This window comes from Phymastichus coffea, unplaced genomic scaffold, assembly GCF_024137745.1.
Source record: "Phymastichus coffea isolate CEN01 unplaced genomic scaffold, Cenicafe_Pcof_1.1 PCOF00074, whole genome shotgun sequence".
In the NCBI taxonomy this organism is placed as follows: Eukaryota; Metazoa; Arthropoda; class Insecta; order Hymenoptera; family Eulophidae; genus Phymastichus; species Phymastichus coffea.
Genome location: NW_026706885.1, coordinates 1,253,968 through 1,274,295, shown reverse-complemented (window position 1 = coordinate 1,274,295; position 20,328 = coordinate 1,253,968). Strand labels below are relative to the sequence as shown.

Sequence of the window (20,328 nt, the reverse complement as noted above, 5' to 3'; positions counted from 1 at the left end):
TTCCTTGCTCGCGTATTTTTCAAAAATTGCTGATTTAAGATTTCTAAACCTAAATATTGCATATTTATCAAATAGCATTTAGCTCAATGCGAAATGAAAAAATGACCATAATAAGTTTAAATTTACTATTATTAACCACAATATTTTTCAATTTCATAATTCGCTATAGGCAAACTAAAAAGAGAAATACTAATCCATTATAGTATAAAAAGCATCCGTAATAGGATAAAAATTGAATGTCATAAGTGAATTAAAAAAAAGTTGTATAAACGTTTTGTGTACGATTTCTATAGCTTTTTGTAAGTAAGAAGACATGAAGCAACACGAAGACTGGAGGCTATTCACGGCTTGGCTTTTAATGGAAGACACAAAAAGTACAAAATTATCACCGCTTGTAGTCACACGGGAGTGTGACGCAACAAACAAGTTCATATAAATTTCTCCGACAAGGTAGTGGCTCACAGTCGGCTATCGAGTGCGTTCCTGCGACAACGTCTGCAAGATGAAGTTCTTCATTGCAAGTATGTTTGACTGATAATATTGTAACGTATTTTAGCTTCGATTAAATTTATAGAACGTGTATTTTTATTTAATAACGTAAGCAATTCGTATAACATTCTTAATTTGCCATTTGCTTTTCTAACTGCAAATGCAAGTTTTTTTTTTAAAGTTATGTATCTGCTTGTGTTCTTTTAATAAAAACAATTTATATAAATGATGTTACAAAAGATTGTACAAAAGCGAATAATTGTCACGAGAACAAAACTCGTAAACTTATAGGTTTTTTTAATAATTCTTGTATAACATATAATTACTTTTTTGTAACAACATGAACAATATACATTTTTCATAATTTTCACTGACTGCCGAACATTCTTAAAGAATTTTATTCAATTACGAAAAACATCAACATTATTTCCATGTTATATTTTCAATATACGCGATGAGCATCCAAGTTTCTGTTTCTTCAAATCGTATATGTGTACAAACTATATAGCATGTATACATATATTTAATAGAAAACCACCGAGATATTTTTGATCTCGTTTCCTCTTTCTTTTACATTTGAAGGTAAACTTCCAGGCTTGTTTATTTTATTAGTGGATAAATATTAACAGGTATAACATGGTTACAAATTATTGTAAATTTAAAAGTTGCATATGATCTTTTTATTGTTCCTGATTTTCTCAACCAATTTCAACTATTTTTTAAAGTAAAGTCAAAGAGAGAATAAAAAAATGTCAAGACGTAGTATGATTCAAAATAAGAAATGATTGTTAATAAATTAAATAACAATGTTTATAAAAAAACTCAAAGTAATTGATAAATTGTTTAAAAAAAATTACGTGACTTATCTTAACACAGTAAAAGAAGTAGTTGATTAAATTAAATTAATTATCATTTACTTACAAACTTCTGTATTTATTATTGGGAAAATCACATAGCTAAGATCAGCATTTGAAACGAATCGAATATTTCTTAAAACTAATTTAAAATATAAAGGAATTGTCATTTAAATATATGATCATTCCATTGTGCATTTGTAAATTTCTCATAGAAATTAAATACAAGCTTACTGAGGAGAGAAGGAACATACATTATATACGAATTTTTCATAGTGTCGATGCTATTAATTAAAAATAAAACGAGTATCCAAATAAAAACAAAATTATTTTTACATGGTCATAAAATTCACGTAATATTCCAGTTATTATGATATTTTCATTAGATGAATCACGCAAGGTGTTGAGTAAACTAAGCATTAAGACGCTATTCGCAAATAATTGCAGCTTGTAATTGCGATTTACAAACACAAATGAATCTAACTACAAACTTTGTACCTGAACAATTTTTTTGCATATATATATATATATATATATATTAGACAAAAACAAATATTAGCTTAGCCATTTTTTAGCGCTGAAAGAAAAGGTTCTAATGAGCTATCAGGAACAAATATATCATTATTGGTCTTTGCAGAAATTACTTTTGGGTTATGTTAGTTTTATAACAGATTCATTGGATTCGAGAAAAGAAATTAAGTTTAAAGTATAATAGTGTTTTTTTATTTTTCACGGGATGACAATATAGAATTTTGTACTTTTTCTCGATATATTTACAGTAAAAAATATAACCAAGCATATGCTAAATTTTGATACATAAAATACTGTAAAAATAATTAACAATATTAAATTTAAGTATTACTTTCTCGTTCATTGTAATTACAATCACGTTAAGTATGAAATGCAAACCATAATTAGTACTCAGTATCGATTCAATTGAAATCCCTAGCATTAATATAGATGTGACAAATTTTATAATCAATTTTCAAAACTAAATGTTATTCATATTGTACTGAGATTTGCCTTATACTCGTATATATCCCGTGCACAAATCAGTTTCATTATTCATCATCACATGTCAAAACTTATTTGAAAGATACATTATTATACCTATCTTTTATTTAACAGATGATGTGCTTCTTGTTATCTTGGGTGTATCCATTTGCGCTTTCAACGGAGTCATTGCCGTTGACACTCAATTGTTGTTTCAAACATTCCAACTTGTTCCTGACGTTTTGACGAATGCACCTGATTCGCTGCTTTCGGTGAGCAATTTAATATTTGCGATTTAATTTTTTTCCTGAATTTCAATTTTGTCATGAGATAGATATTTTCATTTGTAATTATTGATCATTTTATTAATAAAAATGTTACTTTGCGTTTTTGATTCGCGAAATATATGTGACATTTTCGGAATTTTTAAAATAGTTATGTTTTACGATCGAAGCTTGCGTCAAAGCAAATAACTTACGTAGTAAATGCAGCGTTATTATATCTTGTTACTAAAAGTAGAAATGAATTGAATTGAATAATGTTTTAGTGACCTTACTGACGTATGAACTGAAAAAGAATTCTCTTTTGGATCTAGAAAGCTTTGGTGCAGATTTATAACGTATTGTGATTAGATAACGATATGAATTTTTTGAAATTTCCATTAACAAATAACATCCACAAAATTTCCAAGCCTGATAGCAAAGAAGTCAAATATGTGTAACGAGTAAGAAGACCATTTTTAACGGTTTTAAAATGTAGATTTATTGCAATCCGCTATTTTTTGAGAATATTGTCTTGCTAATATTTTCAAGGAGAGATATAATAAAATTATAAATTATAGGCAAAATTCAACGACGTCAACGTAAATTTCGGTAAGGAATTGACACCCACGCAAGTGAAAGATCCGCCAACTTTAAATTGGAACTCTCAAGATACTGATTTTTACACAATTTGTATGACCGGTAAGGAATTCATCTCTTCGTTTCTACATCATTTTAATTGGTATTCTTAAAAGTACATTTTACGAACAATTTCTAGTAAAAGTGAATTTATTGAAGTTCCCTTGTATTAGTCTAAATATTCATCAATTTTAAGTAAGTATTCACTTATCCGTCTATGCTGCAACTATAACTTTATCATGAAAAACTCCAATAAAACTGATTTTTCTTGTTGTTCCCAATGCGAAATATCTTTTATCCGACGGAAATTGACTAACCTGTTATGAATATCGTATGTTAACAAGAAATCTTAAAAGTAACGAATTCTGAGAAAGTACTTGTTGGCGTACATTTCATTAAATCCTCTTTGACATTTCAGATCCAGACGCGCCAAGCCGTCAGAATCCGACAGTCCGCGAATTTCTGCACTGGCTGGTAGTGAACGTGCCAGGTTCAGATTTGAGCCGCGGAGAAACTCTGGCAGCGTACGTTAGCTCTGCGCCTCCTAAAGACACCAGCTTGCATCGCTACACGCTGTTGGTATTCAGACAACCTAGCAGGATTTCCTTTGAGTCAGAAAAATATATTCCCAATAATACTCGCGAAGGACGAAAAAATTTCTCCATTCAGAAGTTCGCCGACAAGTATAATTTTGGCGCACCCGTCGCCGGCAATATGTATCAAGCGCAGTACGACGACTACGTGCCTATCGTCTCTAAACAGCTCGATGGTCAATAGAAATTGACATAACGATTACTATTCTCATTTTATACTTTTTGATAATCATTTCGTTAAACTTTATTAATAAATAGTTATTTAGTACGACTTAATTATTTATTTTGTAATAACTATACAGTTTCCCTTCGAATCTAATTTGCTGTTCAATTAACAATTACTATAATTACGTATTCAAGTCCCCGAGGTCGAAAAATTCGGAAAAATGTTAGAAAATAAAGAATTTTACCGTCAGTACGTACGAATTTTAACGTAAATATAGTTGTAAGCTTGCAGGGGCTACTCATATAATTTTTTAACACATTTGAGACATACGCCGCAGAATGTCCTAATAAATGACTGGTATTTAACTAATCATCAGTTAGCTTTGATTGACTTGCTCATGTGTAAGTATGAAAACAATCCAACAAAGACAAAGAAACCAGAATATAAATGCAATTCTCACGCAAAAATAGAAAAAGACATATCGATTTGGTTCGTAAAAAAATGTTAAACCACTGATTATATGCTGATCGAAACTCAGTTCAACAATAAATCGCGAAAAGTATTACTGAAACAAAATGATAATGCTCATAACAGCCTCCGCTATGAATATCCTGTCTGACGAGAGTAAAAGTGCTGAGTGAAAAGAGAGTATCAGGATAAATTCTTTTTTCCGAAGTGGAAACGAAGAGAGCCAAGGTCTTCGGGAGCCATCCGTTGAGCAAATCGACTAAAGGATATACGCACGCAAAAGTGACACTTCAGTAGTCACGGCGCAACGGTCATCCGCGATTGCCGCGCTCTCGCGCACTTTGCATCCGCGTCTCACCTCGAATATCTTTGTTTCAACGAGAGCTGCTCTTTGGCTTTTATTTTTGTCGTTCTCTTCGGCCGCCTCGCTCTTCGTCGATCGTTCTCAGTTGTCACCTCTCGATCGGAGGAAACACCACTCCTTAGAGCCATGACAGGATTACTTCTTCTACTAGTTGCAGTTTATACTGGCGACTATCTACTGATCAACGGAGAACTTTACGAAGGTAAATATATGGATGTGTGCGATACCAGATGTGTCACCGGAAAATGAGCGCTGCATGACAAAATCCGCATGAACTCTACTGTGCATTTATTTTTGTTCACGTTAATGTCTAATCAACTGTAAGTTTGTGTTAAGTGACGTTCCATTATGTTATAATTATATTTTACGATTAAGATTTCGCTCTCGAGGATCCGAACGGACATAGCAATAAAACACTATAGCTAGCAGTATTCGTGTGCGCGGCTCGGTGGGAATGAGCGGCAGAGGCTGATTCACGCTGCTGCAGCATGCTGCAGTCAGCGTGCTTAGCTAAGTAGTACGAGCCGATTCGAGAAGTGTAAACGTGTAAAGCATATGTGCGAGAGAGAGAGAGACGGAATGCGAGGGACAAAGAATATATAATAAACCGGTGAAAACAATGGAGCTCGGATTAGTCAGTCAGGACTGAGCGCCAGAGCAACTAGGCCGCATTATAGAGTTTATCTCGCCGACTAAAATATAAATTGAGTTTGATTTGTCCGTGTTATTCGGCATCATTATTTTAGTTAATTGAAAGTTTAATTGAAAGCTTCAGTTCAGATCACGTCAGCAGAGTTCTAGTGTTAATAAAAACCCCAGGAAACACAACCGTTATACAGGAAATTTGTTCACGCTATTAGTACCGAAGAAAATATCTTAATCAACTGGACACATAATTATAATATACATACATATAACGGATCATACGATCCGCTTGAAAACAAAAAGGAGAGAGGACCAATAAATAGGAAATAATATTAATATATAAAGGATCGATTGTCAGTAACATTATTTAAAAAAATAAGTGAGTACCATATAGTTTATAAATTATAGACAACGCGAGGCGAAGGACACGCGCCTATATTTATTTATATCTTTTTCTATTCTCGCTCTATCATTTATTCATGTACTCGAGCTTTAAACAATAAATTTTATAAGTATTATTAAACGCACTCGAGGGTATCCATATGCTTCCCCATTGTTTATTCTATATATAATTGATTACGGATAAATATATACGTCCGATCGAATATCCCACTGACGCGTGAACGGGACGGGGTGCCCGAGAGCCTGATTTCCGCCCGAGTCAAAGGCCGCTCGGCTGTTGAAAGGCCTTCGCACGGGACAAACTCGCCTCGAGCGAGTTGTCACCCATTAGTTTGATAGAAAAGCTGATTAATTATTCTAAATTGGTTCTTTCTTCAAAAATAAGACTTTTCTTTTTATAGCCTAATGATTCGTCTGTTTGCTCAACTTAAAAGAAATATAGTTTTACGTGTAATGAAATTTAATGAATCATTATGATATTCGCTCATTTTATTCAATCTGCACCTGTTGATCAGTTGAGTTCATGCAAAGAAAGAATAAACCGAAAAAAGTTTGTGATAACGTTGTGTAATGCTATAGTTATTTTTAAACTCCTAATTTGTCATCGGATAACTAATCGAATTTGTAAAACTGCTCGTCTGATCGAGGTATCATTTTCTTTTACATAGATAAATTCACTGTAATATTAACAAATAGTACTCACAAATTATTTTTTGAATAGTATTAAAGTCAAATGAATTTTATTATTACTTTACACTTTTAACATATTTACGTTTCAATCTTGATTAAAATATTTTCAATATTTTTATATGATACCATGATATTTTTCAAAAATGTCATATATTAGCTCGTAAAATAAGGAAGATTTGCTGGAAATTCACGTAGTTAAACCACAGTGGTTTAACATCTTTTCATTTTTCTTTGAATTCAAAAATCTTGATGCAGACTATTTAAGGCGTTGAACAATTTTAACGTATAAACGAGTATATTTGTTCGCATCAAATTATCAAGCATACAATTAATATATTACAGATATTGAATTACCAACGTTAAATCATATATATTCAATACACAGTATTGTGTTTCAATTTAATGAAAAAACTTAAATAACGATCAATTGTAAAAGTTATTTACGTATATGGATCAAAAAGAATTTGGTTGAAACATTTCTGACAAGTATAGCATATCACAAAAAAAGCATCTCGATTTTAATTGTCAACATTGTTCGAATTGCGTAGGTGTCGAATGCACTACATCAAGAGGTCCAGGCGTGTGCCAGTTGCTGAATCCACAATGCCAGCCAGTGTTCGATGAGTTGCGATCTGGTAAACAGCCCGAAGTGGTTTGCGGCTATCGGGGCATTACGCCTATCGTCTGCTGCCCATCTGACGACAGTCAGATTTCGAAGACTAGCACAACGAGTCGACCGATCTGGGGTTCCATCGGTCAAACGACTTCCGGTGGACCGGTTAGACCTACTTCAAGGCCGACCATCGCAGCTGGAAGTACTTGGAACTATAACAGACCAACAACGACCACTAATAGAAACTTTTGGGATTACAATAGGCCAACCACGACTGGTGGAAGCTACTGGGATAGAACGACTACCACCAGTCGATGGACTACCACCAGTCAGAGGACTACTACCACTAGGAGACTTGTTAACCCTCTCGCCAATGCTCGATCTGCCAGACGTAGTGAGTTGTATTATTTTATACGCGATATTCAATACAATGCAGGCTTATTGATTTTTTATATCCTGATGAGTTGGTTGGTTATAATTAAAAGCAGGTATAGACTATTTGGCTGATTACTAAGTTTTCACTTTTTACAAATACTTGGAAGAATTCCTGAAACAAAACCTGTATTATTATATTAACGTGGCGGTACGCTTATATTTACATTGCAAAAAAGAAATTCCAGAGAAATATTTCTTTCTAAGTACTGAAATATTTAACTTTAAAAACCGAAGCAATAGCTTTTTAAATTGATTGTCTTTTGACGATACGGTTTCAAAGGAAACTTTACGATCAGGGCTCTATTTATATTGGCGAATGTTTTAAAATGATATTTCTTAGTCTAATTAATGAATCACTTTTGATTGCGTCAAATTTCGAAATAATTAGGATTACCAAGAAACTAGTCCATTTTCTATCTGAAGGCTTTCAGCATGAATGTAATAAAGGGGGTGTAAAAACGACATGAATTTACAGTGTGTTCGGAGTACGCAAAGTCGGTGTACGCTCTGGTATATCCACCAACTTTCGGAGCACTGCAAGAACGCGTGAACGTATCCCTTTGCGCTATCAAGGACAAAACGTTGATAGTCGGTGGCAGCAATGCCGAGCCCAAAGAGTTTCCACATTCGGCGGCTATTGGTTTCAACAGAGGCTCAAATAGGCATTGGGGCTGCGGCGGCACTCTCGTCTCCGATCGGTTCGTTCTCAGCGCGGCCCACTGTACATATTCCACTCAATAGTACGAATCTCTCGTTGTCTGATTCTCTGCCATTGATCAGACGAACATAAGGCGATTGCTCGTTGCAGCGGTTACGCTCAGTGGGTACGCGTGGGCGATCTGGATTTGTATCGGACGGACGATGTTGCTAAGCCTCAGGAGCGTCGCATCGTCGAGAGGATAAGCCATCCGAAGTACAAGCCGCCGGTTCATTACAATGACATTGCCTTGTTCAGATTAGAGTCACCGATCACGTTCGATGCTTTCGTCAGACCAGCCTGCCTAGACGTCACGGGGCACCAAGCCGTTGGTCAAAGGGTTGTAGCTACTGGCTGGGGACTCACCGAACACGGCAAGCTCGAAAGTCGTCTGTACACCGTACACAGATAAGCCTAACGAGTCCTCCCCTTCCTCTATGTTACAGAGGGTGAGTCGAGCGAGGTTCTGCTGAAGGTCATATTACCCGTAGTGAGCCACGCAGATTGTAATGCCACGCACTCGGGTCACCATTCCTTGCCGGATGACATTGACGAGCAAACTCAATTTTGCGCCGGAGGAGAAATCAACAAGGACACCTGTCAGGTTTGCAATCCTTGCATTTTCACCAAATACCTGTTGATTGATTCTTATCGCTTACGCTGCCGACAGGGTGACAGTGGCGGCCCACTCGCGACCTACAGTACGCAGGAAGAGTGCATGTACGATGTCATTGGAATAACGAGCTTCGGCTCGATTTGCGGTTTGTCATCTGGAGTTTACACTAGAGTTTTTTCTTATCTGCCTTGGTTGGAAAGCATTATCTGGTCATCCAGCTCATCATCATCATAGTTCTCCCGATTAATACAATTTTCGCCTTGAGCTTGTATCAAATGCATCCAGTGTTCTAACTACTATCATTCCTTTTTTTATCGTCACTACTTCTTACCATGACATATTAATCCATACACAGGAACGTAACATTTTATGGTCTGTAATTTTTATATAAATAAATATAAGCGAATATTAATTAGCTTACGTTTTATTATTCTTTGTAACTATATAATATCAAGATAATAAAACGATAGTATACATAGAATATTAAATTTCGTCGTGTTTGTGATGACTGTAAAAGCAAGTAATGTACCAAAGTAATTATGGGATAGCAAAATTTACAATATCATCATAATTTTTTAAAATATAATATCTTTGTTCTTAAAACATAATTAATATTTGTTTTGTTTCAATTCACATACGGGAACAGATCATACATGAATGCGTCAGATTTTGTAAAGATTATTTCAAAAGGTCGAGTACAATTTTTTTCAAACATTTACTTTGATCATGAATGTCATAAAAACAATTTTCAGTATGCGCTGAGTACACAAAATCGGTACATGCTTAAGAAGCCCCTCAACGTTATAGCCCGGGCATTGGTAATACTTGAAAATTTGTTGATAGGTGCTCATCGTTTCATAGTTTAACTCTGTTTTTGGAGTAGCTTAGTTCGAATATCGAGGATGAATTTCTGAATTCCTGATCAATATTTTGTTAATAACAATGTAAGTTACAAAATAATTTTTTTTTGCGTTTTTTTTATTGAAAAACGATTATTAATCTGAAATCTGATTTTGTAAATAGATTCTATGCTTGATGCCAATTTTGAATATTCCATTGAGACCACCAGATCTACTCACTAAACGAAAGTTACCTTTCTTCAGACGATGCTTTCAATCCAAGACAGATATAGGAACAATACACCTTCGCAGAGTTGCCGAAATTCATAATTCCAATAATACCGCACGTGCGCGTCTCGTCGTTGTTGTAGATCACCACTGGATCTCCGTTGTCGCCCCGTTGAGGACAAGGGTAAATAATACGTTGAATTGATCAAAAGATTCACCCTTTCTAAGTTTAGATTGCATACCTGACAAATATGTACGTCGTAATATTGTAATGGTCATAATGCCCATTGGCTATAAACTACCATGGATAATACGACTTATAGTAGATTTTCCGATGCTACTACATCCACTGAAAATTACAAGAATACGCGTGTATCATTTATCATATAGTTTTGAAAATTGCATTTAAACTTGTACCTTTATCGAATCGTACCATTCTAATAATGGATACAATTTCATGAGAAACTTGCACCAGTCGATGATTCTCTCTCTCTCTCTCTCTCTCTCTCTCTCTCTCGTTCTAACCGCGTGATTTTCTCTAACACAGCTACATTGTTGCATCGAATTGTTGGTGATTTGAATGCGATATTCTTTGAATGATTCGACGATCCTGGGGCAGATTTAGATCACCTACGCGTATCCGCTACTAAAATTATAATAATCCACCATTTAAGCTAAATTGAATGTTTGTTGATTGATTCAAGGTGTTATTATTTTGTCTTGTCCTCGACAAGACGACAACGGAGACCCAGTAGCCGATCTACAACGACGACAAGACGCGCAAGTATGGCGTTTTTGGAGTTATGAATTTCGGACAAGTTTGCGCAGGTGTTTTGCGTGGAATGAACGCTATCTGTCTTGGATCAAACGCATAGTCCGGAGAGAGAGGTAACTTTCCTTTGAAGCTGACCAGCCTTGGATCTTACAATTTATCCGCATGCGCTCTTACGGATGAATTAGACATTATCGCATGAAATTTTGATGTTTTTTGCTCGTTCTCGGTGTAAAGAAGAATTTACTTTTTATAATAGTAAATGTCGACGGAGCTAACGTAAGTGTAGCAAATGTTTGTAGATCTATAGCCGAATGCCTAAAAATGCCACGATGTATTTGTAAGAAAATTACTATGGAGCTTTTGCGCGGCTTTCATTGCTATGTGTTGTGGCAAAATGTGTAGAATGTTTGATAAAAGTGATATCTTATCATGATATTCGATCGAAGCGCTAGATGACAATACACCTTATTAACACATTCATTGAAGGCTTGTGATCAGGCTGTGATAAGTCTGGTGGCCTTGATTAAATATTCGAGAATTGGCTGGAATTTGTAGCGAAGCAAAGAAGCAATCCGTTGAAAGGAATCAACGGTCATTTCTCGAGCGTCAGTGCCGATGGCAAAGCCGATCCTTTCTTAGTCACGGGTATAACGCGCACAGCGATTAGTCTCGCCGGAGAGAAGTCCCGCGACCAATACACATTTAGCGAGAGCGAAACCGAGGCAGCGGCCTTGTGGAAACGATAAAGCGCGCATCTCTGCAGGTTTGCTCAGTGGCGCGTCACCGATGAACGCGCCGTTTTATCCCCCGCGCGAGCAGATAGCAGACAACAAATACATACACGCGCATAATGAGTTGATCGAGGCGCATGGCAGGAGCGCGGCGCCTGCGCGAAAAAAAAGCGGCACGCGCATAATTGGTTTTAATCGGGCCACGTCTACGCCCGCTCATCACAGCCTCGCCATGAGCGCCGCTCTCAACTGCTGCTCCTCCTCGCCGCTCCTGCTGACCAGCGCGCTTCTGCTGCTGGCTCTCGCTCGACGCATCGACCATGCACACGCCCAAACGAGCCCCGGTGAGAGCTGCTTTCCACTTCTTACGCTTTGTTTTCTCTCTTTCCTCTGCGCCGTTCGGTACGTCGCGTGTTGACTTTGCACGGATGTTGTTGCGCGCGGTATAGATGGTCTCTTTCAAAGGATGACGCCGTCTGTTATTCTCGTCCGCGTCGCGCGGCTTGGCTCTGCCGACAACGAACAAATACTGTTAACGAGGAAATCTTACTTTAAAACTCGCTCTTTTTCTTCTTGGTACGCGACTATAGCCAACTATTGCTTTTGACTGCCATTACATGTTTTAACTATCGTCTATTTCCCCTAGAAATCTGTCGCTTGAGCGCGATCAAACAGTCATTCGGAAAAATGAAAAACGGTACGGAAATGCGTCGATGTTACTTCAAAAGAGAATGCTCTTGTTAACGATACGCCCCTGTGTGCAAATGTTTTCCAAAACGTGAGACCTATTATCGTGTGTTCAAGTGATAACTCTTGTGAACCAGTTGCACACCGATGCACGAAAATAGAATTTTTACTTTTTGAAAGAAATCCCAGTAGGACCTGAATATTCAATAATGCATGATCGGTCCGCTTCTAAGTGAAATTTCGGAGATTCACACCTAAGATTTTGACATTATTGTGTGGCTCGGTGTTTTGAGAAAAACCGCTTAAGCAATGTCAATATCGAATTTATCGAATGATTGTGGGAGCTCGTCATAACTTGCAGTGATTGTCGGAACAATAACATAAACGCTTGAAGTGAATTAGGAATTTTTAAATTCAAAATGTACCGTGATCATTGTAGCTGCATCGGCAGGTGCACCGTATCGAATCAAGGCTTCAGCTCTCGTTGATTGATTGACAATTGCGAATTGGTCTAGCGTGGTTTATTGACGGACAAACTGCCTGAAATAATATCTGTGACTATCAGAATGGCGAAACAATTATTTGCTATACAGATACCGTATTAGATCAACAAAAACGTTATTGATAACAAACAATTTCACTGAACAAATTTAGTATTCTTATCTATTAACTGATGTAGACGTACCACACTCATTTAATGAATAAGTTCTTGGAGATATTCCATTCATTTGGCTCACGAATACAAAGTTTATTACAACACTCACAATTAATTAAGAACTAATATTACTTTACGTGAAGACTGCAATCGACGCAAATCCCCGAAGCTAGATCGCAGTGCATTAGCAAAGTACCAATAAAACTACAACTACGCAAAAGGCGGCCGAGAAAAGTTGACGTTAGCTCATGCTAATCGATGTATTTACGCGCAAAGTATAACCATTTGAACGAGGATGTGACTTCGTATAGGTAGCTGGTGCACCCTACCCAGAGGTAATGGCGTGTGCCAGTTGCTGGACCGCTGCCAGTCGGTGTACAATGATCTGCTAGCGGGCAAACGACCTAAAGTCGTGTGTGGCTATCAAGGCACCATGCCTGTCGTCTGCTGCCCGGTCACAAATGTTAAACCGCATTATGAAAACACCGAAGGTCCAATTTGGGAGAAACCGACTACTACCACCGAAGCACCCTATATTAGGCCTGCAAGGCGAAGTGAGTCATTTTTTTTATCAATACTTTTGCGCTTGACGATTCATTCGATAGATGCGACGTTGTCACAGTTATGCGTCAACTTTGCGATGAAACTGGCATGGTTTTTGTTCGCTTTATCGTCCTATTCAATGTCGCATTTCAGTGCTCAATGTTTGTTTGGCGAAAAATATTTCAGTGCCTTCTTTTACGAACGTACAGCACCGAGATATATAATGCTTTACATTATTTGTAATATTAACTTTTATTCGACACAAAAAACAAACAGCAGAGACATTTTGTTCTCTGTAGAGCAACACAACGACTGCCGATGTCTCTACAAGCAAGGATAGCGTAGTATTTTTATATGTGCATAAATTTACTTTTCCTTTATTTCATTAGCTAACTAGTGTGGGTAAATAGATCCTTGTCTCGTATAAGCGAAGCGATCTGCTGGCAAGGCACACGAGACAAGAATCTCTTTCTCGAACACGTGAGTTACGGTATTTTTCGAGATGATGCGCGGAGAGCGCCAATTTGGACACACGTTTTTCACCGAGTGAGCGACAAAGTCGTACTTTTCGCACGGCCTGCTGAAATAGTGGGATTACAACTGTAAATCGCAAAAAATTACGAGTTCGAGCTGTAACTTGATTAATGACAGAGAATCAAAATTATACTTTACGATTTTGAGAAAATTTTCCATAATATTCCATACGTTACTGTCACGTTTTTCTTAAAACCATGTTGCGTTATTGCTGTGTCCAGAAAAATGTTTGGTTTCTAAAATATATCGATGGTAGGCGCAGTTTGTTCGCATACATCAAAGAAATGTATCGATATCACATTTGTTTATTTCTATTCATTCAGCCAAGTGTACTTTTAGAAACCAACATTTATGGAACTGTATACACATCGATTAAAGTATTTAACGTAGGAAAGTTATGTATTCCCTTGTATTATTCGCACAACAATGAATAATAAAACCACTAAATCATAAACCTATTAGGCAACATGAGTTTTAAAAAAACGTTTGTTCAATGCGTGACGTATACTTCGAAATGTTGACCTTTTGAGATAAAAACGATTATTTAATCTTCTCACACTTCTTTTCATATGAATAACATCCTGCGCTTAATAAGGCGTTATTTTATGGGTTTGTCATAATTAAAGCAATGATGATAAAGTTAAACAACTTGACAAATTTCTTACTTCGAAGCCTCATAACTGAAATTATTAAAAATAATGAGAAAAAAATACAATTTGAACCGCAATTCACAAAAATGAGCAATTATTTTGCTGTACTTTCACTATTGAATAGAATTTCACTATTAACATACTGGTAAATTCCCTTATAAAAAAGTGATGAAAGCCACGCTAAAACATTTTATTCATTGTATAATTAGCCTAAATAAAAATAAGAGCGAGAATTTAAATTGTTTTTTTATTTCAGTTCTAATTTAATTTATTTTCAGCAACAATCCTCTTATAAAAAAGTAATGGATGCCATCTTGATATTCGTGATCTGATTGGCGGAGATGTAGTTACGTGGATTATCACCTGGTTTTTGAATGTGTAAGATAAAAGTAAAGGTTATAATGTCACAATCTTGCTACAATAAATAAAATAAACGTTTAATAAATTTGACCGGTTAAAAAAACTGAAAGAATATTGCAGTTTTTTATGTGATAAATCATAAATTTGAAAACGTGTTTAATCACTAACACACATTTTTCCGTTATGACATGTGTTTTGTAAAAAATTGAAAAACCTACCTATGGAAAAAATAATTTACGTTAAATATGTTAATTAATGTAATAATAAGAAATTTAAAAAAATAAAAACGCGTAAATAGCTATCTGTTCCTATTTTTTTTTACTTTTTTATATAAAGAAATGATGGTTTGCCGAGTGAAGTCATTTTATTCGTCAGATTGACTGAATCTAGTTACGTGGATCATTGTTATGAATAAATCAGCACTGAATAATAGATTGAGGCGTTTTACATTTATGAATGTATCTATTAACATAAATAAGTATAATGATTTATAGTCATTGAAAAGACCATATGATTTCCATATTCCCTCAACGGCTTAACCCTAAAATAATGCGATAAAATAATCTTAATGCACTCGATTTATATTTATTTATAGGAGATTTAAATTTATTGAATATCTTTATTGTAAAGCTTAGCTTCGAATGAATATCATCAATAAAGAAGATAATAATAAATCGATATTTCATATGTAATTCTGTAAATTAATTTCTGTGCATTCGGCACCGTTAATTAATTTTTTTAAATTTGGAATTTAATTTATAAAGATAAACAAAATTTCTAAATGGTCACGAATGAACAGTTGAAAAAAACAGATAACAGTTAAAATAACATTTCTATCGATATATGGATATATTATATGAAAAGCTCGCAATCATAAATCAGTATCTTATATAATGTTAGAAAATAAAGAAAATTAAATTGGCAAACGCTTATGTTTTATTTATTTGAAAAAGAAAAAAAAATATTTTGGTGCGCTACCCATTATCTATATAGCTAAATACCTAAAAATCTGTTACGTTATGAGATTTAAAATTATTGCTAAATCGGCGAATATCAATGTAATTGAGATATTATCGAGAAATAATAATATTTTAAATTGGCTTTTTAATATTGGTTTGGCTCTCCAAATTAGATTATTTTGGAAATAACGAAGGTGCAATGAATTTTTATCAGGTTCAAAATGAAATTAGTAACTGTTTTTACTGTGTTTATTATTTTTGTTTGTATGTATTTTCCACGGTCTTAAACAATATTAGTGCTGTTATTGATGGCACCAAACATATCATGTCTTTCTGTTCACTTATTAATTATTCTACATGTCTTAAATAATTGATTTTCGATGAATTATCAAGTTTGATTAATAGAGTTATGATGAAAATAATTAATGCTTGCTTTCAAAAATTGATTGACTCAGTAAACAGGTAGCAAGAACTACACGATACTTGCTATGAAAATATTCGTAAATATTCGTTCTATCCTCAAATGAACTTATTATTTAACTATTAACATGATAAATTTTGGTGTCAGTGTGCTCGGAGTATGCGAAATCAGTGTATGCTATGGTGCGTCCACCAGTGCTGGCAGGTGGTGACCAGCAACTCGTCAATGTTTCTCTCTGTGCGATCACAGACAAAAAGTTGATCGTCAGTGGTACTAAGGCCGAGCCCAAAGAATTTCCTCACATGGCGGCTATTGGCTATGACACCGAATCAAGAATACGTTGGGGCTGCGGTGGTACCCTCATTTCGGAATTGTTCGTTCTTACTGCTGCCCATTGCACATCTTCTCCTCAATGGTTGGTTTTATCCTTACCAGTTTTAATTTTTTTTTAAGGAGGGGACTTGTAGTTCTTCATAAATTGCTCCAAAACTATGAATTAAACTCAGAGTTGGATAACTCTAAAAGTTCATGATTTGTAAAATAAGATGAGTATGATCATGCAATAGGGGAGATGCTTTGTGGGTGAGACTAGGCGACCTGAACACACGACAAACAAGTGACAACGCACAACCCCAAAATCGTCGAATCGTCGACAGAATACGCTACGTATACTACCATCAACCAGTTCAGTACAACGATATAGCTCTGTTGAAATTGGAACAACCGGTAATATTCAACGCCTATGTCAGACCTGCCTGTCTGGATTACAAAGGCAATCAGCGGGTTGGTGACAGAGCTGTGGCTACTGGATGGGGAATCGTCGATTGGTGTAAGTTCGTGATATTTGTAAAGCGTAATCTGATTAAGTGTGAAGAAATCATACGAAACATTTTCATACTACTCTCTTTTTTCAATGGAAGTTAGACCTTTGTTCAAAATATTCTTTTTTTCCTGTTGCATGACAGACGACGAATATGGATCCGATGACCTGTTGAAAGTTGTGTTGTCAATAAAATCCTACAACGATTGCGTAGGCTTTTACTCCGACGATACAGATAGACTACCGAATGGTATTCATTACGTATCGCAATTGTGCGCTGGAGAAATGGACAAGGATACCTGTCAGGTATGCAACCTAAACTTGAACAGAGTAAAACTTTTGTTAGATTTGATAGATTTACTTTTGATTTCAACAGGGTGACAGTGGTGGTCCACTCGCGATCTACAACACCGACGAGACGTGCATGTACGACATTATTGGAGTGACCAGTTTTGGACAGCTTTGCGGTAGTGTTTCACCCGGAGTCTACACAAGAGTTTCCTACTACCTGTGGTGGATCGAAAAATATGTCTGGCCGCATTTGTATAAAGAAGAATATAGATATAAAGATGAACATAAACCTCGAAATGTCAGTTGAGTTTTAATTCACTCTAAGAGTTTATTTTTTCGATGTTGGCGATGTATAACGAACTACTTATTTAAGTTGTCGAAGCTACATCGTTCATATTTTTTTCATCTGTAAACACGAGTATTGAATAACAGCATATTTACCTCGAAATTATTTATACAACCATACACCTCATAATAATATGCATACAAATATGCCTGTGCACCTCTAGTCCATAAATTTTATACAAGTCAAAATAAACTAGTATAAATGATTTTGAATTCTTGTTGAACGGCCGTATTTTTATTAAAAATATGTAAGTAAATCAGAATAATTCACAGAATATAAAAGAACAGTTTATTATGTGTTTCTTATAGTTTTTATCCTTTTGCCTTGATAAAACACGCATAATCGTACAAACGTTTTGAATACCAGAATATAAAATTAAATTATGGGATATTAGCCAAATAATCCTTAACATTTGAAGGGTCTAATCTTCTAAAGCCATTAGCATCGCAAATACCAATTTCAATGTTGTCAGCAGTCATTTGTCCTTCGAAACCTTCTTTCAAAGTCAAAATGGCAGTATGAACAGCATCATCGAGCTCCAAATCTTCACTGTAGCGCTTTTCAAGGAAAGTTTTGCCATTGATAAAGTTTTTACCCATAGCAGTTGCTTTCCAGGCAAAATAGGCACCTGATGGATCACATTGAAAGAGATATGGTTTTCCTTTATCCCATCCACAGATTAATAATGATACTCCAAAAGGTCTTACACCACTGGAAAGAAAATTATGTCTTTAAAATTCAATCATAATTATATTCGAAAAATATCAGTTCCTTAGCAACTTGTATAATGGAATTGACTTTTATTTTCTCTTAATGTATCAGTCATGTAATCTTTAAATGATAACGTTACCCAGACTGAGTGTATTCTTGCATCAACATAGCTACTCGCTGAACTAGTTGAGCAGTAGGAATTGATTCTTTGTAGACTAAGTAGTATTGTTGAGCCATTTTACGAGCCTGCTTTACTAACAATCTATAATCAGGACCCATTCCACTGTATACCATTCCAATGTATTTTGTGATCATTTCAACTTTGGATACACTGTGTTCATCATATAATATTGATTTGTGTTTGTTCTCTGTTGCAAGTACTACACCATTTGCTGCTTTAATTCCCACACTCGGAGCGCCAGCTGCAACTGCAGCTAAGGCATATTCAATTTGTACCAACTTTCCAGAAGGACTGAAAAACAACAAATAATTCATTAAAAATGGAGTTATTCCAATGTTGAATTTTCAAAAGAATCAAGGCAGATGTTATTTAAACATAACTTATCAAATCTTTAACCAATTGTCTATACAATATATTTTTTATGACAAAAAAAATCATGGAAATACATTGAACTACTTTAATATTTGTTTTTGATTGCAAGCTATAAATGCATAAACAATGAAAGTTTAACAATATCTACACGAAATGACTGATTAGAGAAAAATTAATACTTATAAGGGTTGTAAGAGTTAATAGAGGTTATATAAAATAATTAATTATAACAATTTGAATAAGAGTAAAAATGTTTGTCATTCTGATTTTGAGGTTATGGAAATTTTAATGTTTCAAATTTCCAATGTAAAAAAATGTATTTGTTAGAATTGATTGATTTTAATTATACAAATAACGTAAAATAAAACTATGTACCTAAAAGTTGTAAGTGAAAAACTATAGCGTTCCGAAGCCATGATCAAATATTTTTAAGTTTTTTACAGTATTGACTTGAATTAAAAAGCAAACTCCGAACTCGGACACTCCACTCTCGGCTTCGGGCTTCTGAAGTTTTTCCGGCGACCGTTCGCGGCTCTAGCGTTTCTTTACACCGCGGCGGGCCAGCGGCCAACTTATCGTCTATTTTAAATTATATATTTTGCTATTTTTTTTAGGTTTTTCTATTAACTAGCAGATTTTGATATGTTTACTTCTTTTGTTTGAAAAATATTTATATTAGAAAAAATTGCAGATTCTACAGTTTCTTGAAGCTTGAAGTTGAATCCTTGAAAGTCTTGACTGTAATATCGATGATTCAATCGATTCGAATTTTGAATTCTAGATCGTTTTATATTTAATTCGGTTTCACTATAGACGCCTGGAATTATACGATATATATATATAATATATATAAAAATGTATTAGTATAAAAACAATTTATATAACTTTTTTATTACTTATAATTATATTTATATTTACATAATAACAAATGTGCAAAGAAACAATGATAAATTAAATAATTAATGCAGTTTTCATATCATGGATGTGTAAAAATTACGTATCTTAATTTGGAAACAGTAAATTAAATTGTGCATATGTAAATTGAAATGTAAATATGTCAATAAAATTGTGAGCAAATTGCAAGCCCACATATGACTATAGGTATAGCTTAAAAGTTGCATATATTCATAGATTCTCCCAAGGGCTTAGTTTGAAGGGCTTAGTTTTTGTTTAATATTTGTGATGTATTTACATTGATAGAATGATAATTTCCAAGTAAATTATTTTTATATTAATATATATTTGTTATAAAATCTGTGTTATCTACATCTGTTCTATACATCGACCAAGCATATACCGAC

General features: G+C 35.0%; 4 protein-coding genes across 5 annotated transcripts; 3 read left to right on the top strand and 1 right to left on the bottom strand.

Annotated features, from left to right (window-relative positions):
- Positions 1 to 466: 466 nt before the first annotated feature.
- Positions 467 to 4,094, top strand: LOC131668110 (protein D3-like). Its single transcript, XM_058941988.1, has 4 exons — positions 467 to 521; positions 2,472 to 2,608; positions 3,178 to 3,298; positions 3,654 to 4,094. Exons 1-4 carry the CDS (start codon positions 503 to 505, stop codon positions 4,010 to 4,012), a joined length of 636 nt encoding a protein of 211 aa, XP_058797971.1. The 5' UTR covers positions 467 to 502; the 3' UTR covers positions 4,013 to 4,094.
- A 698-nt stretch (positions 4,095 to 4,792) lies between these two features.
- On the top strand, positions 4,793 to 9,303 carry LOC131668060 (serine protease snake-like). The gene is made up of 6 exons (XM_058941895.1): positions 4,793 to 5,028; positions 7,112 to 7,570; positions 8,087 to 8,351; positions 8,420 to 8,682; positions 8,755 to 8,912; positions 8,979 to 9,303. The coding sequence occupies exons 1-6, from the start codon at positions 4,953 to 4,955 to the stop codon at positions 9,156 to 9,158; spliced, it is 1,401 nt and encodes a 466-aa protein (XP_058797878.1). The 5' UTR covers positions 4,793 to 4,952; the 3' UTR covers positions 9,159 to 9,303.
- A 1,463-nt stretch (positions 9,304 to 10,766) lies between these two features.
- LOC131668059 (serine protease snake-like) lies at positions 10,767 to 17,724 on the top strand. Of its 2 annotated transcripts, none has more exons than XM_058941894.1 (6): positions 10,767 to 10,879; positions 13,151 to 13,393; positions 16,454 to 16,721; positions 16,873 to 17,135; positions 17,272 to 17,432; positions 17,503 to 17,724. In XM_058941894.1, exons 2-6 carry the CDS (start codon positions 13,273 to 13,275, stop codon positions 17,722 to 17,724), a joined length of 1,035 nt encoding a protein of 344 aa, XP_058797877.1. In that variant the 5' UTR covers positions 10,767 to 10,879; positions 13,151 to 13,272. The 2 variants fall into 2 exon arrangements, with proteins under 2 accessions (XP_058797877.1, XP_058797876.1); XM_058941893.1 differs by lacking the exon at positions 10,767 to 10,879 and adding an exon at positions 11,461 to 11,841.
- A 282-nt stretch (positions 17,725 to 18,006) lies between these two features.
- Positions 18,007 to 19,558, bottom strand: LOC131668061 (proteasome subunit alpha type-2). Its single transcript, XM_058941897.1, has 3 exons — positions 19,403 to 19,558; positions 18,614 to 18,946; positions 18,007 to 18,474 (listed from the first exon to the last, which is right to left on the bottom strand). The coding sequence occupies exons 1-3, from the start codon at positions 19,441 to 19,443 to the stop codon at positions 18,144 to 18,146; spliced, it is 705 nt and encodes a 234-aa protein (XP_058797880.1). The 5' UTR covers positions 19,444 to 19,558; the 3' UTR covers positions 18,007 to 18,143.
- Between the last annotated feature and the right edge of the window lie 770 nt (positions 19,559 to 20,328).